This window comes from Chelonia mydas, chromosome 3, assembly GCF_015237465.2.
Source record: "Chelonia mydas isolate rCheMyd1 chromosome 3, rCheMyd1.pri.v2, whole genome shotgun sequence".
In the NCBI taxonomy this organism is placed as follows: domain Eukaryota; kingdom Metazoa; phylum Chordata; order Testudines; family Cheloniidae; genus Chelonia; species Chelonia mydas.
Window position 1 is genome coordinate 40412725 of NC_057851.1, and position 24025 is coordinate 40436749.

General features: G+C 42.0%; 1 protein-coding gene across 1 annotated transcript in view; it reads right to left on the reverse strand.

The window, feature by feature from the left end:
* The window catches only part of CSMD1 (CUB and Sushi multiple domains 1), a 1979019-nt gene that overhangs the window by 82026 nt on the left and 1872968 nt on the right, over positions 1-24025 (reverse strand). Inside the window, exon 54 of the mRNA XM_037894193.2 lies at positions 11795-11968. Coding sequence (XP_037750121.1) covers positions 11795-11968 — 174 coding nt within the window. The remainder of the gene's footprint in view (positions 1-11794; positions 11969-24025) is intronic.

Consider the following 24025-nt stretch of genomic DNA (forward strand, 5'->3'; position numbering starts at 1 on the left):
AGGCTGGATGGAGGTTACTAGTGGTGTTCTTCAGGAATCGGTCTTGGGACCAATCTTATTTAACATTTTCTTAATTACCTTGGTACAAAAAGTGGGAGTATGCTAATAAAATTTCTGGATGACACAAAGTTGGGAGGTATTGCCAACACAGATGACGACCGGAATATCATATGAGAAGATCTGGACAACCTTGAAAACTAGAATAGTATAAAGGGATGACATTTAGTAGTGCAGAGGGGAAGGTCATGCACTTAGGGTCTAACAACAAGAATTTTTTGGTATAAGCTGGGGACATGTCAGTTGGAAGGAACAGAGAAAGAGGAAGACCTGGATGATCAAAGGATGACGATAAGCCACCAATATGATGCAGCTGTGAAAAAGGCTAATGCAATACTAGGAGGCATCAGGTGATATATTTCCAGTAGAGACAGGGAAGTGCTAGTACCATCATACAAAGCACTGATAAGACCTCAACTGGATTACTGTGTGCAATTCTTGTGTCCCACATTTAAGAAACATGAACTCAAACTGGAACAGGTGCAGAGAAGGGCTGCTAGGATGATCAGAGGAATGGAAAACCTACCTCATGAGAGAAGACTCAAAGAGCTTGGCTTGTGTAGCCTAACCAAACAAGGCCTGAGGGGACATAGGACTGCTCTCTAGAAATACATTAGGGAGAGAGAAGAGTTATTTAAATTACGTGCCAATGTTGACACAAGAACAAATGGATATAAACTGGCTATCAGTAAGTTTAGGCTCGAAATTAGACAGAGGTTTCTAACCATCAGAGGAGTGAAGTTCTGGAACAAACTTCCAATGGGAGCAGTGGGGGCAAAAAACCTAACTGGCTTCAAGACTGAACTTAATATGTTTATGGAGAGGGAATGGTGTTATATAATTGCCTACAATGGCATGTAGTTGATTTGTGACTGCTAGTAGAAAATATCCCCAAAGGCTGGTGATGGGACACTAAATGGTTGCAACAGAGAATTCTTTCCCAGGTGTCTGGCTGGTGGGTCTTGCCCAAATCTAAAGGTCCAATTGACCACTGTATTCCTTCCTGGGAAAGGAATTTTTCCCCAGGTCAGATTTGCAGAGACCCTGGTTGTTTTCAGCCTTCATCTGCAGCATAAGTCACTTCCAGGTCTAACCTAGACAGAGTAAATAGTGGATTCTCTGCAACATTAAGTCTTCAAATCATGTGTTGAGGAATTCAGTAACTCAGCTACAGGTTATGGGTCTATTACTGGAATGGGTGGGCGAGGTTCTGTGATCTGAAATGTGCAAGAGATTACACTAGTTGGTCATGATGGTCCCTTCTGGCCTTAAAGTCTATGAGTATGTGTGTTCATACCGGTATAGCTGTACCCATATAATTAAATCAATATAACTGATAAAACTTTCCCCAACTACAAGGCCTTAGTCTGTAGCATCCTTTTTTAAACCTGTTTTCTCAAGTCCTGTATGAAAGGAAGGAGGACAATATGCTCTCAAAGTATGACACAGTTGGGAGCAAGTCTGCCAGCTACCAAAGAATTTGTAGATGTCCACAGAAACATAATGTGATTTAAGCTTTTGTTTATATTCTACTCTAAGTTATTAATTCTGCTCTTTCTCCAGTGCATATTGTATAAAACAAAATTGTATCTATTATACAAATGTATGTGAGATGACCATCGGGCTGTTATGAGTGAATTTCACTCCAGTCAGGAGATATTTTTACAGGCATTATAAGTAACTGCTTACTGTGAATAAATGCATGTTGGACATTTGTTTTTGTTTTAAAAAAAAGCATGTCCATCACATTGGTACCTAAGGTACTTCTAGCTCGAGGTTTCAACCACTAACTCACACCACCTAAGACTATTCAAAGGGCTTTTTAGACCACATGCTATTGAGGTGACAAACAACCAAATAAGGACTTCAGGATAAATATTTATTTAGGCACATGAAATAATAACTCAATATAACAAGAACTGCAATTGACTATAACAAGATTTTTTTCCAAAATTTCACACCAACACTACCATCACTTTGGCTCCTCCCATGAAAGCAATGGTAGAAGCATTAATCTAGAAAGACACAGATGGTTTAAACATCACGCTGTGTACATGCTATCTAAGAAAGTTAGAAGACACAGGATGAAATGTGGGCCCCACTGACATCAATAGCAAAATTCCTATTCAGTTCAATGGGGCCAGGATTTCACCTATTATGTTTAAAACACTGGCAGCTACCAGAAACCCCTGCATATACCAGTGCTCTCACCATTTTTACCACCAGTAGAGCTGGTGGTACCAATGTTAGGAAAGACTAATGTAGAAACAGCCTAGTAGTCCTCAGGTCATATTTGGATATAAAATGTCAAGTAATTAGATGCTTTTATGTAAACAGATTCTAGATATAATGGGCTAAAACAGGAGTTACACAGAATGATTTTTGTTTGTTAAGTAAATGGGTTCTTCCTTTAGTGAAAAGGCCTGCTAGGAACTTCTTAGTGTCATTGCAACAGAAATACCCTGAATTGTCTAGCTGTATTTGCAAATGTTTACTGAGCATGATGAATAATCCTGTTGCAAATTGAAATAAAATAACTTTTATTCTACAATAGCAAAGGCATTGCTGTCTATTTTGTAGCAATGGCATGCACAATTACAGTGAGTGAAGCCAAAAGTTCATTACTGATGCAAGTAAACTAGACTGAGATCTGGAAGAATGGTTTATGTAAAATCTCTATTGAATTAAAGGGTACAGGTCTGCTAGCATCATGAATCTTTTTGTACTAGGATACTCTACAGACTGGAAGGTTTGTCTTCCCTATTCACAATTTCACTAAAAAATTCATATTTTACTGTAGTTAATGGTCCTTCTCCATTACTCAAATAGGAGACTTGTAGGGCAAAGGTATGTGTTATATGAAGAGGTGTTCAGTTGGAGGCACTGTTCCCTCTGAATAAATTCTGAATCAATGTAACTGGATGAAAGGTGTTTTATATAGTATGGAATCTAGATGGAATGGATTTATACAAGTACTCTAGTAAAAATATTTTCAATTTAATTTGTACAAATTTTGGTTGAAAATATTTTGAATAAAATGTGAAACAATCTTTGGAAATTCCAACAAAATAAAAATTAAAAATGCAGAAATTTTTAAAAAATGAATATAATTCTTTGGCATGATTTTGTTCCAAGTATATTTAGGTGCAGTGTGTAAAGTGACAATTACAGGGGTCCATTCAAAACACAAAATATATGGTTCCAATACTTGTGCTAAAAGAGGTCATTTGGGGTTTTTTGTATTTTATATGGTATAATGGAAGAGATTCTGTATCAAATTGTGAAAAATGAGATCTTTTAGTCTACCTTTCTCTCTTCTTTTTCCCTCCATAAGTGGCATAATCCAGGCAGGTATTTTATTTCATGATTTCTGCCCAAAAGAACTTGAAACTGTTTTCACCTAAGATTGGACCCCTCAATCCAAATTATTAAAAAAAAATAAAATTACTACAATAATTATGCTAAAATAATCATATGATCATATAGAAAACTCACCAAAAAGAAGCACATACAGAGGTAAAACTCATAGCCTTATTGGACCAAATACTGCTCTCAGTTACACCCATAATCACCCAGTGAAGCTGGGGAAGTGGCACTGATGTAACTAAGAGCAAAGGTGCTGTCTAGTGTACTCAGTTATATTGCTATAATTATACAGGTGTATTTTTACCAGTATAAACACACACAGACAGGAGTCTTGCTGGAGCACAGCAGGGTTACACAAAGCAGTGGGGCTCAGACATGCTGTATGTCTCTCTTGCTGCTCCTTTTAGCAGGTGTCAAATGCTCTGTGGTCATTGTGGTTCCATATACTTGATGCAAAGGGCAGCATACAACATGCTTTGGTGTTTCATTTCTTTCCTTGCAAATTCATAGAGACATAGATGTTAAGGCCACAACACTTGTATTTAAATTAATATAAGTGATCTCATTGGCTTCAACAGGACAACCCACATGTGAGAAGCTAAGCATCTTTGCCAGCAGGCTGGCTAACCTAGTGAGGAGGGCTTTAAACTAGGTTCACCGGGGGAAGGAGACCAAAGCCCTGAGGTAAGTGGGAAAGCGGGATACCGGGAGGAAGCACAGGCAGGAATGTCTGTGAGGGGAGGGCTCCTGCCTCATACTGGGAATGAGGGGCGATCAACAGGTTATCTCAAGTGCTTATATACAAATGCACAAAGCCTTGGAAACAAGCAGGGAGAACTGGAGGTCCTGGTGATGTCAAGGAACTATGACGTGATTGGAATAACAGAGACTTGGTGGGATAACTCACATGACTGGAGTACAGTCATGGATGGTTATAAACTGTTCAGGAAGGACAGGCAGGGCAGAAAAGGTGGGGGAGTAGCACTGTATGTAAGGGAGCAGTATGACTGCTCAGAGCTCCGGTACGAAACTGTGGAAAAGCCTGAGTGTCTCTGGATTAAGTTTAGAAGTGTGTGCAACAAGAGTGATGTAGTGGTGGGAGTCTGCTATAGACCACCGGACCAGGGGGATGAGGTGGATGAGGCTTTCTTCCGGCAACTCACGGAAGCTACTAGATCGCATGCCCTGATTCTCATGGGTGACTTTAATTTCCCTGATATCTGCTGGGAGAGCAATACAGCGGTGCATAGACAATCCAGGAAGTTTTTGGAAAGCGTAGGGGACAATTTCCTGGTGCAAGTACTAGGGGAGCCAACTAGGGGGGGCGCTTTTCTTGACCTGCTGCTCACAAACCGGGTAGAATTAGTGGGGGAAGCAAAAGTGGATGGGAATCTGGGAGGCAGTGACCATGAGTTGGTTGAGTTCAGGATCCTGACGCAGGGAAGAAAGGTAAGCAGCAGGATACGGACCCTGGACTTCAGGAAAGCAGACTTCGACTCCCTCAGGGAACAGATGGCCAGGATCCCCTGGGGGACTAACATGAAGGGGAAGGGAGTCCAGGAGAGCTGGCTGTATTTCAAGGAATCCCTGTTGAGGTTACAGGGACAAACCATCCCGATGAGTCGAAAGAATAGTAAATATGGCAGGCGACCAGCTTGGCTTAATGGTGAAATCCTAGCGGATCTTAAACATAAAAAAGAAGCTTACAAGAAGTGGAAGGTTGGACATATGACCAGGGAAGAGTATAAAAATATTGCTCGGGCATGTAGGAAAGATATCAGGAGGGCCAAATCGCACCTGGAGCTGCAGCTAGCAAGAGATGTCAAGAGTAACAAGAAGGGTTTCTTCAGGTATGTTGGCAACAAGAAGAAAGCCAAGGAAAGTGTGGGCCCCTTACTGAATGAGGGAGGCAACCTAGTGACAGAGGATGTGGAAAAAGCTAATGTACTCAATGCTTTTTTTGCCTCTGTTTTCACTAACAAGGTCAGCTCCCAGACTGCTGCGCTGGGCATCACAAAATGGGGAAGAGATGGCCAGCCCTCTGTGGAGATAGAGGTGGTTAGGGACTATTTAGAAAAGCTGGACGTGCACAAGTCCATGGGGCCGGACGAGTTGCATCCGAGAGTGCTGAAGGAATTGGCTGCTGTGATTGCAGAGCCCTTGGCCATTATCTTTGAAAACTCGTGGCGAACGGGGGAAGTCCCGGATGACTGGAAAAAGGCTAATGTAGTGCCAATCTTTAAAAAAGGGAAGAAGGAGGATCCTGGGAACTACAGGCCAGTCAGCCTCACCTCAGTCCCTGGAAAAATCATGGAGCAGGTCCTCAAAGAATCAATCCTGAAGCACTTACATGAGAGGAAAGTGATCAGGAACAGTCAGCATGGATTCACCAAGGGAACGTCATGCCTGACTAATCTAATCGCCTTTTATGATGAGATTACTGGTTCTGTGGATGAAGGGAAAGCAGTGGATGTATTGTTTCTTGACTTTAGCAAAGCTTTTGACACGGTCTCCCACAGTATTCTTGTCAGCAAGTTAAGGAAGTATGGGCTGGATGAATGCACTATAAGGTGGGTAGAAAGCTGGCTAGATTGTCGGGCTCAACGGGTAGTGATCAATGGCTCCATGTCTAGTTGGCAGCCGGTGTCAAGTGGAGTGCCCCAGGGGTCGGTCCTGGGGCCGGTTTTGTTCAATATCTTCATAAATGATCTGGAGGATGGTGTGGATTGCACTCTCAGCAAATTTGCGGATGATACTAAACTGGGAGGAGTGGTAGATACGCTGGAGGGGAGGGATAGGATACAGAAGGACCTAGACAAATTGGAGGTTTGGGCCAAAAGAAATCTGATGAGGTTCAATAAGGATAAGTGCAGGGTCCTGCACTTAGGATGGAAGAATCCAATGCACCGCTACAGACTAGGGACCGAATGGCTAGGCAGCAGTTCTGCGGAAAAGGACCTAGGGGTGACAGTGGACGAGAAGCTGGATATGAGTCAGCAGTGTGCCCTTGTTGCCAAGAAGGGCAATGGCATTTTGGGATGTATAAGTAGGGGCATAGCGAGCAGATTGAGGGACGTGATCGTTCCCCTCTATTCGACACTGGTGAGGCCTCATCTGGAGTACTGTGTCCAGTTTTGGGCCCCACACTACAAGAAGGATGTGGATAAATTGGAGAGAGTCCAGCGAAGGGCAACAAAAATGATTAGGGGTCTAGAGCACATGACTTATGAGGAGAGGCTGAGGGAGCTGGGATTGTTTAGTCTGCAGAAGAGAAGAATGAGGGGGGATTTGATAGCTGCTTTCAACTACCTGAAAGGGGGTTCCAAAGAGGATGGCTCTAGACTGTTCTCAATGGTAGCAGATGACAGAACGAGGAGTAATGGTCTCAAGTTGCAATGGGGGAGGTTTAGATTGGATATTAGGAAAAACTTTTTCACTAAGAGGGTGGTGAAACACTGGAATGCGTTACCTAGGGAGGTGGTAGAATCTCCTTCCTTAGAGGTTTTTAAGGTCAGGCTTGACAAAGCCCTGGCTGGGATGATTTAACTGGGAATTGGTCCTGCTTCGAGCAGGGGGTTGGACTAGATGACCTTCTGGGGTCCCTTCCAACCCTGATATTCTATGATTCTATGATTCTATGTACGTTAGTGTTTGCAGGATTGGGGCCCTAGTTATTGTTGTACAGTGGATAAAACTGTTTTCCAAATGAAAATGCATAATACATACCAATGAGATAAACACAGTAGAAAAATAAATACGCTTCAATGAATAAAAAATTATTCCCCTTGGAAGAACAAACACTACAAGAAATAAAAGGAAATAGTAATATTGCAGTAAAAAATTATTCCCAGGAGGATGCCAGAAAGCTCCTTATTCTAGATTATGAAATAATGACTCTGCAGGAGATAATCAGTTCTGTTGTATATAGAAACAAATAGATACACCACTTATGTTCATCAGAGCATAGTTTTGAGTTACAGAAGCATTGAAAGTACTTAATTCCCACTCTCAACGATTCTGACTTAAAAAGTTCGGTTTGATCCCTCTAAATTATAAATTTCTAAATAATAACTTCAGAATATTTCTCAGGATGTAGTTTTAATAACTGGGGAGCAGATCTGTGAATACTAATATATTACCACAATATCAAATATTACTTATAGAAAACTAAAATAATAAAGAAGCAGAGTACAATTACGAAATAATACCAGTTCTCAAGTCAAAAGTTTTCCTGATTTTATTATTATAAAATACAATGTAATTGAAATGCTGTCTTTTACAGCCCCAACAAATAGATCATAGCTTTATACAGCAGATATCTGGAACAGAACTCATGGTTTTAAACTACTTTAGCAGCATTACACCCAAAATCAATACAACAATAATCTTAAACCAAATCTGCATCAAATATTTCCTTTCTGTTCAAGCGAAGTACTTTCTGATGCATGACTCATGACAAAATAGTGGTTATTACATTTTAGGGAACACATCTAACTAAAATCAAAGGATTCTTTAGACCAACAGAAATGGCCAACAACATTTCATTAAACTCTTTTTAAAGCGTGGTCTACTCTGTAAAGAGATTTTTTAAATGGCAACACGTTGCTATGTTGACTGTGTCTCGGTTTCTGTATCTAATATGTTCAGTTTGCCAAGAAAACTCAGCCTAGGCTCTGAAAATCAAGCTTGGTTACTTTCTTCTTAAACATCACCACCTTTAGAAATGATTCTGCAGGCAAAGTCTGCGGCATCTGTGCAATATCAGTGCCTTTAATGAAATGTATGTAGTCAATGATACTGCTGATGATGGACAAGAAGTAATAAAATCTAATTAACTCTCTCAGCTGAGCTGACACACCAGTGCAAAAAAAAAAAAACATTAAAAATAGTAAGACCCCTCTTTTACAAAAACACTTAAATTCATGCTTTAATCTATCTTTATTCTGCACAGCACTTATATGGGCTTTCAACTTTAAGCAAATTCTTAATTCCCATTGATTTCAATGATATTTAAACACTTACTTAAGTGTTATCCTCAGTCATGATTCTTTCTTATGTCGTGGCCTCAAAGCTTATTTTTTTCACTAAAGTAAATATTGGGTATGTTTTTCTGTAGGCGAAGGTAGCAGCAACTCCAGTAGTTATGTTTTCTTAACACTTTCCAGTATATGCAACTATTTTAATTGTTTATAACTCTGCAAAATTTTAGCTGTTTTGGCTGTAATTCTATGCTCGCTCTATCAGGCTAATTAATATTATTATGTGACAATTTCAGCATAAATAGTTCTGCCATTTCCAAAATTAAGTTAGGGAACACAAGTATGTTTGCCACAGTTGAAAAAAATCCACCTCTTTTAGTATCGTCATGCTTTGAAACGTAGACATTAAATTTGGCAGGGCAGGAGCTCTGGATTAAGGGAGATGCCTTTTGCTCTCCCTGTGAAAATTCATCCTGACTTGGCCAAATTATAAGCCTCCAAAAAATCAAAAAACTCATAGGAGTTTAGCAGCTGGCTGCTCAAATCTCTGAACATTCCAGTCCACTGAGCATACTCCCAGCCCCATGGAGTTCCCTACATATATTTGGATGGTACATAGAAAAAAAAAAAAAAACTTCAGGATACTCTTTGGCCCATTGTCTGTTTTTGATACAGGTATGAAGTCGAGTGAGAACAAGGGGAAATACAATGAAAGCCCACTCTTACACATAAAGTCAGCATAAAGTCCAGACAGAAATGCAGCACTTGCACCCTCGGAATGAATGGGATGCTTTATCAAATTGGGATCCCAAAGAGGGGAGATGTTGGCAGGAGTTGCGGCCATAATTACCATAATTACCAACGCTTATGGATACCCTTGTGCAAGATTTCAAACCATATAAACTAATACAAAAACTATAACTAATATAGCTACCCCCATGTGGATTCAGCTCCAGTCATGTAACACATTTAAAAAGGAAAAGAGCAATAGACATGAACCATGACTGAGATAATGTCAGATCAACCTAACATTTGGAATTTTCTGACTTATGTATTTGATTTCTATGCTTTCTTATCCTCAGAGTCCATTTCTCATTAATGTCAGTTTCTTGAATTTAACTTCAATGTGTTTGCCTGTTTGTTTATTTATTTATTTTTTTTAAATCTGAGCAATTCAGCTTATGGAAATTGCAAGGGGCGGAATAACTGAAAACCATAGAGTCTATACTGGTAGCAATCAAGCCATATAAACTAGCACTGCACTTATTATATGCATAAAATCTTTCTTAAAATTGCTATTTGACAAATAAAATATTATTTAGAAGGTCCTTCTTTCTCTCAGTGTGAGAAGTGGGAAAATATTTCTTAGTGTGTTAATTACAATTTAAAGATTCATTGCAATACATAAGAAAGTAAAAACCATTTGATCCTAAATAGGAATCTCTTTGCTAATTGCTATTGCTCAGTCCCAATAATTATGTTGTCGTGCTAGTTAACTCACTTCAATATATTTTGAGAGTAGTGACTGGGGGAATTGCTACCCCTCTATAGAGAGCTAAGAGTCTAATTCCTCACACACTGAGCTTGAAATTGCTTCTGCCAGCTCTGGAATAATATGATGATCTAATCACCACAGTTAATTATCATTCTTAGCAACATCATTGTAATAAATATATGATTTCAATATACCTACAGGTGGAGATAATAAAACCAGCAATAACTGCACTTGACTTTATCACAGACTTGTATTCCCCTTTTTAGTCTCCCTCAAACTTTTCTGCTCAGACACAAGGTAAAAAGAAATCAGTGTGTGCCATGAGTTTCAACACTATAAAGACGTGGATTTCTGGGAAGGAACAAACAGCATTCACATTTAGTTCATGCTTAAATAACCACAACAATTACTTTTTCTCAGTCCAAAAATATTCAGGTAAAACATACTAGATGGCATCGGTAAGTAATTTATCTACTTTAGTGTTGACCTACCATTCAGCAACTGGCCCATCTAGACTCCGGATTGGAGGCTTCTATCATTGCTAATGCTGATGGGGACAGAGGATGGAAAAAGACCACCCCCCCACCTTCAGAACTCTGCCCTTAGATTCACACCAATGGGGAGAGAACCAAAAACTTTCAACGGACTAGTCAAAGAAACACTCATGCTGTCTGCATTCGAGTGTAATTTGCGGTCACTTACTATTATTCAATTATTCTTGCCTATGTTATTTCTCAGCAGGACTACAGCAACAAGATTTACCTGGGTATGAAGCCTTCAGCACTTGGGAAATTCCAGCTGGTACAGAACATGGCAGCACATCTCCTTATCAACACAAGACACCATGAGCACGTCAAATGTATTCCCTGCTCTCTACGCTGGCTTTCCACAGAATTTTGAATAATGGTCTCAGTACTTATCTCAAGGGTGTTCCGTGGCCTGGGTTCCGGATATCTAAATGATTGACTAAAACTCCAGGAAGAAGACAGTAGTCAACAACTTTGCTCCTCTGGCTCATTGGACCTCTCTACAATAAGGGCCAATTTCATCTGTGTGGGAGAGAGAGCTTTCTTGGGGGCCGTCCCAAGACTGTGGAATGAATTTTCCTAGGAACTAAGGATCATAACAAATCTCAGCACCTTCTGCTCTAAGTGCAAAGCACATGTCTTTGACCTTGTCTTCTCTAACACACACACACACACACACACACACACACACACACACACACACAGAGGCAAGGTCAAAGAAATGTATCTTGCATTTAGAGCAGAAGGTGGTGAGGTTTGCAATGATTCTTAGATCATGGGAAAATTCATTCCACAGTCTTGGGACAGCCCCCGAGTTGGAGGAGCCTTTCAAATACTACTAGAGCATGGATAAGTATATTTTCATTTTGATGCATGAAGATTTATCTGTAGACCTATTAACTTTAATAAGAGTAATGTACTCTTTTCCTTACAAAAAAAATTAGAGTAGCGCACCTAAAATCATCTAGGTTGTTTACGATGGTTTATTACCATGAATACAAAATTTAGGGCTAGATTCTCTGGTCCACCAAGTTCACTTTGCACCACCTACGCATTGCTAAGAACACTTTATATTGCTATAAGCAGTCATATTGCCTCAGGAGAATTCTCTCCATTTAGGACCTTAGATCAGCGGCATAATGGAGCCTTAATGACAAGTGGGGCTGGATGCCTGAGAATCAGGAAGCCACCATTGCTTCCTTGACCGCCTCCCTTCTTCTATGTGCCAAAGCAGAGCTCAGGTGCAGAGGAGTCTCAAGCCCTAAAAGTTCAGGTTTAGAACTTGATCCAAAGTCTTATGAATTCAGTGGAAAGGATCCCATTTGGAGTACGCCTTTAGACAGGAAATGCTGAATGGAAATATTTCTTACCTCGGCAGGTAGGTAAAAGGCTGCTCCACTGTCCATTGCTCCGGCACTGTGCTCGAGAGGCACCTTGAAGTAAATACCCAGTGCCGCAGGTAAAGTTTACAACATCATTCAAATTGAACTCGCTTCCATTAGTTACTCCATGAGCTGGGTTCCCAGGATGTCCACATGTGATTGCTGTTAAAATAAAACAAACAGACTAACATTTAATTGAAATGTGCAGTTCTATGGTATTACTTGCATTTTAACCACTTATTTATTAATTTGCAATGTAGTCATCTTTTCTATTTATGTAATGCTTAAATATAAATTGAAGAAAATAGAAGATACATTTGTGGAGACTTTTCTATTTCTTTACAAAAAATGTTGAAAAAAATTCAGAAAATGTCCAGTATCTATATTTTAACTACTGCACAATAAAATACATATAAGTATACATGAGCATACTTAGATATATAGCATACTTTAGACAGATCTGAGATCTTTTCAACTAGATCATTTAAAACAAAGTCGCTCTTTCTCTTCTATTATTCAGAATTCTGTAGGGCCAGAAACCTGTACTCCAATCAACTCAGATTTTATTTAACACTTCAGAAACACACACCTCTTGAATAGCAGGATTTTAAATAATGTTGATTTAAGGGAGGAGTCAGAACCCACAACTAACCTTAGTAATATAAAAAATCCCTACAAAATATGTGTAGTTACCTTAAAATATCAAACTTTGATTTTATCTACTTGAAAGTTTTGGATCTATTCTGCTGAAATATTATTTCAAATAGATTTTCTGAATGTAAGTAATTATTTATTATTAATAAAAAATAAAATAATAATAATTATTATTATTAAAGTTGTTATTAATTAATTTGGTTTGTGTCCTCTCATAAGGAATTCTATCCTGCAGAGACTTATGCGTGTGCTTAACTTTCACTAAGTGCCCAGTTCCATTGACGAAATGTGTTGCCATGTTCATACGGGATGTCACTGTTAAAAACAATAGTTTAGAATTGCACTGCAGTACATTGTATCTAATTGTAAATCTTATGGTCAATGAAACTACTCATCCAGTCAAAGTTATGCATGTTTCAAGATGCTGGCCCTACATTCTAAGTCCTTTGGGACATGGGTTGTGACTTGCTCTGATTTGTATAGCATGAAACACACTACCCGTGGCTAATAAATATTAAAGAAATGAATATGTAGAATGTCTATTCATAAAGTGCTTTAATTCAGAGAGCAAAGTCTGAACTGAGCCAGTAAGATATACAGGGGCTTTTTGCTCTGCTCTTTATGCTACTTGGGGAATTCCTGGAAATTCTGTTAGAAGTAGCACAAAGGGGAAGGAACCAGAGGCCAGGATCCATCTCTCTCTCTCTCTCTCTCTCTCTCTCTCTCTCTCTCTCTCTCCATAAAGATAGTTAGATAGATAGATCATAAGGAAAAATAGTTAAATAAAGTTCAGAAGTGCTCTATAATAAACTGGAATGACATATGGGATCAGATCAGTGATCCATTTAGATCTAGTACCTTGTGTCTAAGAGCAGACAGTATCAAGAAACCCAGTAGTAGACCACAAAAAGAAAAGGAGGACTTGTGGCACCTTAGAGACTAACAAATTTATTTGAGCATAAGCTTTCATGAGCTTCAGCTCACTTCATTGGATTCATGCAGTGGAAAATACAGTGGGGAGATTTATATACACAGAGAACATGAAACAATGGGTGTTACCATACACACTGTAAGGAGAGTGATCAGGTAAGGTGAGCTATTACCAGCAGGAGAGCGGGGGAAAAAACCTTTTGTAGTGATAATCAAGGTGGGCCATTTCCAGCAGTTGACAAGAACGTCTGAGGAACAGTGTGTGGGGGGGGCGAAGCAGGAATAGTTTTACTTTGTGTAATGACCCATCCACTCCCAGTCTTTATTCAAGCCTAAAGTTAATTGTATCCAGTTTGCAAATTAATTCCAATTCAGCAGTCTCTCGTTGGAGTCTGTTTTTGAAGTTTTTTTGTTGAAGAATTGCCACTTTTAGGTCTGTAATTGAGTGACCAAAGAGATTGAAGTGTTCGCCGACTGGTTTTTGAATGATATAATTCTTGGCGTCTGATTTGTGTCCATTGATTCTTTTATGTAGAGACTGTCCAGTTTGGCCAATGTACATGGCAGAGGGGCATTGCTGGCACATGATGGCATATACCACATTGGTAGATGTGCAGGTGAACGAGCCTCTGATAGTGTGGCTGATGTGATTAGGCCCTACGATGGTGTCCCCTGAATAGATATGTGGACACAGTTGGCTACGGGCTTTGTTACAAGGATAGGTTCCTGGGTTAGTGGTTCTGTTGTGTGGTGTGTGGTTGCCGGTGAGTATTTGCTTCAGGTTGGAGGGCTGTCTGTAAGCAAGGACTGGCCTGTCTCCCAAGATCTGTGAGAGTGATGGGTTGTCCTTCAGGATAGACTGCAGAGCCTTGATTATGTGTTGGAGAGGTTTTAGTTGGGGGCTGAAGGTGACGGCTATTAGCGTTCTGTTATTTTCTTTGTTGGGCCTGTCCTGTAGTACGTAACTTCTGGGTACTCTTCTGGCTCTGTCAATCTGTTTCTTCACTTCAGCAGATAGGTATTGTAGTCGTAAGAATGCTTGATAGAGATCTTGTAGGTGTTTGTCTCTGTCTGAGAGGTTGGAGCAAATGTGGTTGCATCGTAGAGCTTGGCTGTAGACAATGGATCGTGTGGTGTGGTCTGGATGAAAGCTGGAGGCATGTAGGTAGGCATAGCGGTCTGTAGGTTTCCGGTATAGGGTGGTGTTTATGTGACCATCGCTTATTAGCATGGTAGTGTCCAGGAAGTGGATCTCTTGTGTGGACTGGGCCAGGCTGAGGTTGATGGTGGGATGGAAATTGTTGAAATCATGGTGGAATTCCTCAAGGGCTTCTTTTCCATGGGTCCAGATAATGAAGATGTCATCAGTGTAGCGCAAGTAGAGTAGGGGCATTAGGGGATGAGAGCTGAGGAAGCATTGTTCTAACTCAGCCATAAAAATGTTGGCATACTGTGGGGCCATGCGGGTACCCATAGCAGTGCCGTTGGTTTGAAGGTATATATTGTCCCCAAATGTGAAATAGTTATGGGTGAAGACAAAGTCACAAAGTTCAGCCACCAGGTTTGCCATGACATTATCGGGGATACTGTTCCTGACGGCTTGTAGTCCATCTTTGTGTGGAATGTTGGTGTAGAGGGCTTCTACATCCATAGTGGCCAGGATGGTGTTTTCAGGAAGATCTCTGATGGATTGTAGTTTCCTCAGGAAGTCAGTGGTGTCTTGAAGATAGCTGGGAGTGCTGGTAGCGTAGGGCCTGAGGAGGGAGTCTACATAGCCAGACAATCCTGCTGTCAGGGTGCCAATGCCTGAGATGATGGGGCATCCAGGATTTCCAGGTTTATGGATCTTGGGTAGCAGATAGAATACCCCTGGTCGGAGTTCTAGGGGTGTGTCTGTGCGGATTTGTTCCTGTGCTTTTTCAGGGAGTTTCTTGAGCAGATGGTGTAGTTTTTTTTGGTAACCCTCAGTGGGATCAGAGGGTAATGGCTTGTAGAAAGTGGTGTTGGAGAGGTGCCTAGCAGCCTCTTGTTCATATTCCGACCTATTCATGATGACGACAGCACCTCCTTTTTCAGCCTTTCTTGATTATGATGTCAGAATTGTTTCTGAGGCTGTGGATGGCATTGTGTTCTGCATGGCTGAGGTTATGGGGCAAGCGATGCTGCTTTTCCACAATTTCAGCCCATGCACGTCGGTGGAAGCACTCTCTGTAGAAGTCCAGTTTGTTGTTTCGACCTTCAGGAGGAGTCCAATAAGAATCCTTCTTTTTGTAGTCTTGGTAGGAAGGTCTCTGTGAGTAGTATGTTGTTCAGAGGTGTGTTGAAAATATTGCTTGAGTCGGAGATGTCGAAAATAGGATTCTAGGTCACCACAGAACTGTATCATGTTTGTGGGGGTGGAGGGACAGAAGGAGAGGCCCCGAGATAGGACAGATTCTTCTGCTAAGAGTATAGTTGGATAGATTAACAATATTGCTGGGTGGGTTAAGGGAATCGCTGTTGTGGCCCCTTCTGGCATGTAGTAGTTTAGATAGTTTAGTGTCCTTTTTCTTTTGTAGAGAAGCAAAGTGTGTGTTGTAAATGGCTTGTCTAGTTTTTGTAAAGTCCAGCCACAAGGAAGTTTGTGTGGAAGGTTGTTTTTTTATGAGAGTATCCAGTTTTGAGAGCTATTCTTAATCTTTCCCTGTTTTCTGTAGACGATGTTGATCAGGTGGTTCCGCAGTTTCTTTGAGAGCGTGTGGCACAAGCTGTCAGCATAGTCTGTGTGGTATGTAGATTGTAATGGATTGTAGTAGACCAGTAGTAGTAGACCAGTTATGAGAGGAAATATCCCTTACATATTTTTATTCTAATGTAACTTGTGCTCCTATTATTTACACAAATGTTCACTGTTTTTAAAATCTTTCTAACGATTTCATCCTCAATATCTTACAGTAATGCGTTTCAAATATAAATCATGTGTTGCATAAGTAAGCATTTCCTTTAACGTGTTATTAATTTGTTCCATAGCTCATACAGGATACAACTACTAGGAACTATATTTTTAGAGTACACTTATAACTGTTGTACTCTTATTTTATGGACAGGCACCAGCTTATTTCTGTGACAAAATGGAAAAAAATAAAAAATGAAAAAAGAAAGAAGTTAAAAGCAGAAAGCAATGGAGATGTATATTTACGTCTCTTTGACATTGTGTCAGTAATAATGATTGTTGTATTCATTTAAATGCCTTTTGTTGCACTTTTTTTTATTTCATTGCATTTTTCTTGAAAAAATAAATAAAGACAAATTAAAATTTGTTTCCTTTTATTTTTACTGGGTGACTAACTGCCCAAGACCATTTTCACCAATCAGGAACAATTTCTTGGACATCAATGCGAGTGTCCTTCTATAAAGGATTAAAGACCAGATCCTTGACTAGTGTAAATCAGCCTTACCAAAATCAACAGAACCATAGTGATTTATGCTACCTGAGGATCTGGCCCTAAAAATCTAACTACATAACTATCACACATCCACAAAATCAGTGCTATGCCTTAAGCTTTGGAACAATTTCTAGGAGGAACCCCTTGAGTGTGCGAGACTCCCAAAGGATCTTCATCTTCCTCCAGGGTAAGCCTCGCAGCCTCACTGCCTCCTTGACTGAACCTCAGGGCGTCATCACTCCTGGTTCACATGGTGAGCTCTGCTCAATGATTCCAACTGAGACAGACTCCTGGGAGAGACCTGTATACTCTTCAGTGATTAATGCACCTCAACAAGTATTCACGGTGACACTCAAACAGCATTATCAAAACAGTAGGATTCATTAGTCAACTGGAACACAACACAGGAAGTCCTTAGGTTAGCATAGAGAAATGAAGGTTAAAGCTAGGGTTGCCAACTTTCTACTTGCACAAAACCATACACCCTTACCCCAGCCCTGCCCCCGCTTACTCCATCCCCCCTCCCTCTGTCGCCCACTCTCCCCACCCTCACTCACTTGCTCATTTTCACTGGACTGGGGTAAGGGATTGGGGTGTGGGATGGGGTGAGGGCTCCGGCTGGGGCTGCGGACTCCGGGGTAGGGCCAGAAATGAGTTCAGAGTGTGGAAGGGGGCTCCGGGCTGAGGCAGCATGTTGGATGCAGGAGGGGATGAGCGCTCTGGCTGGGGGTATGGGCTCTGGTGTGGGTCCAGGGATAAGGGGTTTGGAGTGAAGGAGAGGGCTTCAGGCTGCGGGGTGGAGCCAAGAGGTTAGGAGTATGGGAGGGGGATCTGGGCCGAGGCAGGGGGTTGGGGCATGGGACGGGCTCTGGGCTGGGGATGCAGGTTCCAGGGTGGGGCCAGAAATAAGGGGCTCAGGGTGCGGGGGGGGGGGCTGAGGGGGTTGGGGTGAAGGGTGGGTCAGGGCTCTGGCTGAAGGTGTGGGCTCTGGTATGGGGACGGGGATGGGGGATTTGAGCCATGTGGCGCCATGGCAGCCAGGAAGCCTACCATAGAATCATAGAATCATAGAATATCAGGGTTGGAAGGGACCCCAGAAGGTCATCTAGTCCAACCCCCTGCTCGAAGCAGGACCAATTCCCAGTTAAATCATCCCAGCCAGGGCTTTGTCAAGCCTGACCTTAAAAACCTCTAAGGAAGGAGATTCTACCACCTCCCTAGGTAACGCATTCCAGTGTTTCACCACCCTCTTAGTGAAAAAGTTTTTCCTAATATCCAATCTAAACCTCCCCCATTGCAACTTGAGACCATTACTCCTCGTTCTGTCATCTGCTACCATTGAGAACAGTCTAGAGCCATCCTCTTTGGAACCCCCTTTCAGGTAGTTGAAAGCAGCTATCAAATCCCCCCTCATTCTTCTCTTCTGCAGACTAAACAATCCCAGCTCCCTCAGCCTCTCCTCATAAGTCATGTGCTCTAGACCCCTAATCATTTTTGTTGCCCTTCGCTGGACTCTCTCCAATTTATCCACATCCTTCTTGTAGTGTGGGGCCCAAAACTGGACACAGTACTCCAGATGAGGCCTCACCAGTGTCGAATAGAGGGGAACGATCACGTCCCTCGATCTGCTCGCTATGCCCCTACTTATACATCCCAAAATGCCATTGGCCTTCTTGGCAACAAGGGCACACTGCTGACTCATAGCCAGCTTCTCGTCCACTGTCACCCCTAGGTCCTTTTCCGCAGAACTGCTGCCTAGCCATTCGGTCCCTAGTCTGTAGCGGTGCATTGGATTCTTCCATCCTAAGTGCAGGACCCTGCACTTATCCTTATTGAACCTCATCAGATTTCTTTTGGCCCAATCCTCCAATTTGTCTAGGTCCTTCTGTATCCTATCCCTCCCCTCCAGCGTATCTACCACTCCTCCCAGTTTAGTATCATCCGCAAATTTGCTGAGAGTGCAATCCACACCATCCTCCAGATCATTTATGAAGATATTGAACAAAACCGGCCCCAGGACCGACCCCTGGGGCACTCCATTTGACACCGGCTGCCAACTAGACATGGAGCCATTGATCACTACCTTACCCCTCTGCGCCGCTGACTGGACTTTTAATGGCCCGGTCAGCAGTGCTGACTGGAGCTGCCAGGGTCCATTTTTGCCTGGGCGTTCCGGTCGAAAACCGGACACCTGGTAACCTTAGTTAAAGCATATACCATTCTGGTTAGCCCACAGTCCAATCAAGCTGTAGTGAACCCCATTGTTCAAGCTCTGTGCCTCTCTCAGTCTGACCTCCTTAGTCAGTTCCCAGATGAGAGCCCAGACTCCTTCCAGTAGCCATGTCTTATGCCCACCACCTCACATTTTCCTAGTCCTTTGTTCTCAAACTGGGGTCTTTCCTCATCTTCCGTGCTAAGAGATGGGGAAATACATCTCCCTCTCGGTCATTGGTTGCTAGATGCCAATGTCCTGGTGATCGGATTTTCCATTGTCTTAGTTTCTCCAGTGATATGAGGTCAGCCTCAGCCAGTCCCTTTCAATTATTCCTTCGGGCTCAGACAGCCAGGTGACATTCATACCTATGTCTCTTAGCCTACCTTGAGAGCACACAGTCCTTCCCTTCCCTTCCCCTGAGGTAGATGCCATGTATAATATAGGGGAAACTGAGACCCCCATATGATTCATAAAAATATTACAGAAAATTACCACTTTGTCACAATGACATCTAGCTATTATACAGGAAGTGTTGTATGCTAGGTCAATTGCTTCTATCTTTTAAAACTACTAAAGATTATCAAGGTTTTAAAGTTTCACTAAACTAGCCAATTTCCAACACCTCGGGAACCATAGAACATGATAGCTACTTAATCATATTATGTTTTAAGGGTGATGTTTCCTGAGACCATCTACACTTGGAATTCAGTAAACTGTCAGAACAGATGATATACAATAGGCTCTTGCAACATAAAATTGAAGTCTCCTATAAAAATTCTGAAAGTGAAGGTCATTTGTGTTTAGATTATTGTCTTTTTCAACAGATGCATATTTCCAGTCACTCTGCTCCTGTTTACACCCCTCATTACTCTTGACAGATGCTGCTTTTTGTGATGTCTTTCAGAAACTAAAGGTCTCAAACACTGAGTATAACCCTAGCACATCACCATTAGTGTTTTTGTACATCACTGACCTATTGACAGATCAACACTACAATTCTTGGGCTTGCATAAGAATGACAAGTGCTGGAAAAGACAAAGCGGGTAATTTTGGCATTATAGTATTTTTCAATCCCTTCAAAGCTTTTATATATAGTTACATAGCTTTTATGTGTTTTAATTAGTGATCAGGATTTTTTTTAAATTCAAAGGACACTTTTCATAGCATCATGCCATGCAACTGGTGCATTACGAATCTGACCTTACCCTCTTCTGTATTCCCCAATTCCCCCACCCCATAATATACATAATATCCTAGTTATAAGTATTTTAAATATTCTCTGGTAAAATGAGGTCTGGGTACCAAATATGGAAATCATTAAGGTACTAAACATTTGAACTGGATATTTTCAACAGTATCTACACAGCTCAGTATATTACTACTTATTATTATATTTTCCAGTTTTTAAAATTTGTTTCATTACAAATGGTATAGGATTATTAGCTCTAGAAACTGAAGATCTCTATTTAACAAGAGAAAAAATACAATTCAGAAGGTGTAATGGCAATGCAAGCTTGCTAACTTTACCCCAACAATAAGAACCAAACCCGACTTTCCACTTTTATGGGTAAGACCATATTTCAGCCATATTGTAAATCTGTCAGTTCTGGGTCACCTATTCAGCCCAGGTCAATGTTGACCAAAAGGTCTTATCATCTACTGACTGTTTGGTGGCTTATGTGAAAAGAGAAGAGGGAACACATACAGAAGCTCTCTGTTCCACTGGAGAACGAAAGCTTCTCCTAGGGACTGTTTCCCCAGTCTGGTTCTGGAGCAATAATGAGGGCATTTTTTGTTCAGGTAAGTAGCAAACAAGTCTATTGTTAGGGTCCCCCAGCGACCGAATATGTAGTCGAGTACTGCCGGTCCATTTCCTGGCCAATGGGAGCTGTGGGAAGTGGTGGCCAGCACATCCCTGCAGCCCACACCACTTCCCGCAGCTCCCATTGACTGGGAATGGCGAACTGTGGCCACTGAAAGCTGCGGGCAGCTGTGTAAAAGTAAATACGCTGTCTGGCGGCCTGCCAGAGAATTACCCTGATGGGCCATGTGCAGCCCAAGAGCCACAGGTTGCCCACCACTGCCCTAGATAGATGATGCCTGTAAGGTGCCCAGGGATCCCCAGTATGTCCACTGGGGCAGAGGAAATGGCATAGATGGTGGCATCCATGGGTGTCCTTACCAGGTGGGTTGAAACGCCAAATGTGGGTGCACTTTGGATGTCCTCAGATGTTGCTCTGGTGAGCTGTGGTGTGAGGTAAAGAGAGATTGCCAGCTCCTCAATGTCTGCCTCTTCTCTGGAGAATGATGGTGGTGAGTGTCCCGGTGCAGAGTGTGATCCCAGGAATTGGGATATACTTGGAATTGGTGAGCTGATACCGAGTAGCAGAGATTCTGGAATCTTGGTTACCTGTAGATCCCTGGAGAAATGAAACTCCTTGGTACTGCAGTAATGGTCTTGCCGCTGCAGGCTCATTGGTATCGAGGGAGTTGGTGGAGTAGGCTGAGGTCTCTCATTCAATATGCGGCCAGAACAGGGCTCTCTGGAGGCACTTGGAACTGTTGCCTGCTGTGTTCGTGCCAGTTTTGTAGAGATGGTATGGTCTCTTTCTCTTTTGATCCAGTGCCATGTGGGTCTTTTGGTTTTGTGACGGTACCTACACACAAGGAACCATGAGTCTTATGAATGCCATGCTGCAGTGCTGCCAATACTATCAGTAAGGAAGTGACTGATCTTGCCAGGGAGCTCCATTGGCCGAACAAGCCTTCAGATCAGGGGCCTATAGCCCTCTTCTTAGAAGCCTTCTGAGGGGAGTCAGTAGATTTGCTCTTAGGCAGCCCTTCCTTGGAAGTTGATGGTCTCTGGGGTGACCATAGTTCAGGAGGACACCCAGGATCAGAGGCTGGTCTGAGGGAACTCTCCACCATTAAGAGTTCATTTTTTTGCTTGCAGCTCTTCCTTGTCCTGCCCTTCAATTTTTGACGGAAGGTGCACTTCTGCAGAATGTGAGCCTCTCCGAGGCACCGCATATAGAGCAAGTGACCGCTGCTGACTGATATTGCCTCTCTGCAGGAGAGGCAGTGTTTGAACCTGGGGCAGCCAGGCATAACCTTTAACAAGGGGTATTCTCCAGTAAGGGGGAGGAAAAAATGTATCAGGATTGTTAGGGAGAAAAACAAAGGTGTAAGAAATTAAAAGAAAAAAATGAGAAAAAAGAAGAAAACAGGGAATGGAGAAAATGGAAACTCTACTAAGAGACAAAGAATGGAAACTCTACTGTCAACTATAAAAATACAAAGCAAACTGATATTTGATTTGGACTGCTAATCATTCCAACTCAGGCCAAGGGTGGTTGAGAAGGAACCGAGGGCAATTTGCCCGCATGACGCTATATAGCCTTGATGTCAGGCACGAGAAAGGGAGAGCACGTGTGTCGGCTGAATGGGCACTTCTTTCTAAAATCTCTGATCAGAGGTGCAGGAATTCAGACACATCTACAGTAGAGCACCCGTAGGGACACTACTCGATGAAGTCATCATAATTACCCAAAAAGAAGTAGCCATCAAACTCCAGTGCATTTGAAGGACTATATAACATAAATGGTTTTGTATCTACAGACGTGTTAATTTATCATCCAACTTTTGACATTGCTTCATTTATTTTATACTTTTTGTGTTTTATTTATAAGTTGGAATAATTTCAAATAGGTGAATTTAATAACTTGTTTAATTTAAAGTTTTGGGGAGAAAGAAGGGAGGTATTGTTATGGAAAATCCATTCTGTGATCCATGCTGGTCTTTCAGAGTACCGAGTATAGCAGCTAGGTCAGCTGAGTCCACTCCAGGATTTGGTTTTGACTAGGAAGTTCTGTCAGCTACAAACAGAGAAGCTGAATGCTCTATTCTCTGAGCTGCAGGATTAAATCAGTGATTTGTGTGATCATACTTTAAAACTATATAGTGTCTGTGTGATTCATTCCAGTAGCTCCTAATCAGCTAGGACACAACATGCAGGAGACCAACCTTTCATAAGAAATGGATCAAGCCTGTGGAGTCCATTGCCCACAGAAAGAAGTGTGACACAGCTCTCAGCAGTCAAACCAAAATGAAAAACTCATCTCTTTGACTTAGATTTCCCTTGATTAATTCTTATCACACACAAACACTATCACAAAAATAAATAAATAAATAAATAACTCTCCCCCAGTAATCTAATCAAATTACTTCTTCTGCTCCCAGAAAGGAAGAGAAAAATACATTGTTAGTTGTTTTTAATTATTGGGAGATGTTTAGAAGGACATGGGTGCCACATATGTTTGTAGACAGACAGACAATTATCCCCAGCCTGCACTTGTCCCTTCTCTTACATAGTGGTGTTGATATTGCTATCCTTCAACATTCAGGCCAAGATGAGAGGAGATATGCAACAGCATTTAAGTTCCTTAAGGAGAAGTGTGACAGAGTACCTACTGGGAATCTGGGGATGGATGGGTGCAAGCCTGCTCACAGCTAAAGGCCCCTCCCCTCAGCCTAAGGGTAGGAGCTACCGGACCTAGATTACAAATAATTTTGGGAGACAAATAATGAACAACAGGGATGGGAATGAGGTCCTAGGGTCGAAAGCAGGGAGCCAGAGGGGGACGCCAGGCAAAGAACTCAACACAACGTCCACTTCTCCTTGAAAGCTTTCAGGAAGCCAGCAGACGTGGCCCAGAGGAACTCTGTCCGAATACATGATCAAAGGAAGGCGTGGAAATGGGCCCCACAGTTGAAGAGCACCTCCCCATCTAGCATCCTCCTCCTGGTAGGGTGACGGCCACCTTGGTCAGTGCCAGGAAGAGGTTGACAAGGAGGTCTTGCGACTTCATGGGGCCACAGATGGGGTATGCCTAAATCAGGAAGTGTGGGGAAAAGTGCAGCCAGAACCTAAGAAGACAGTTCTGAAGGAGCCAGAAAAGAGGCTGCAGCCTGGTGCACTCAAGATGGATGTGCACA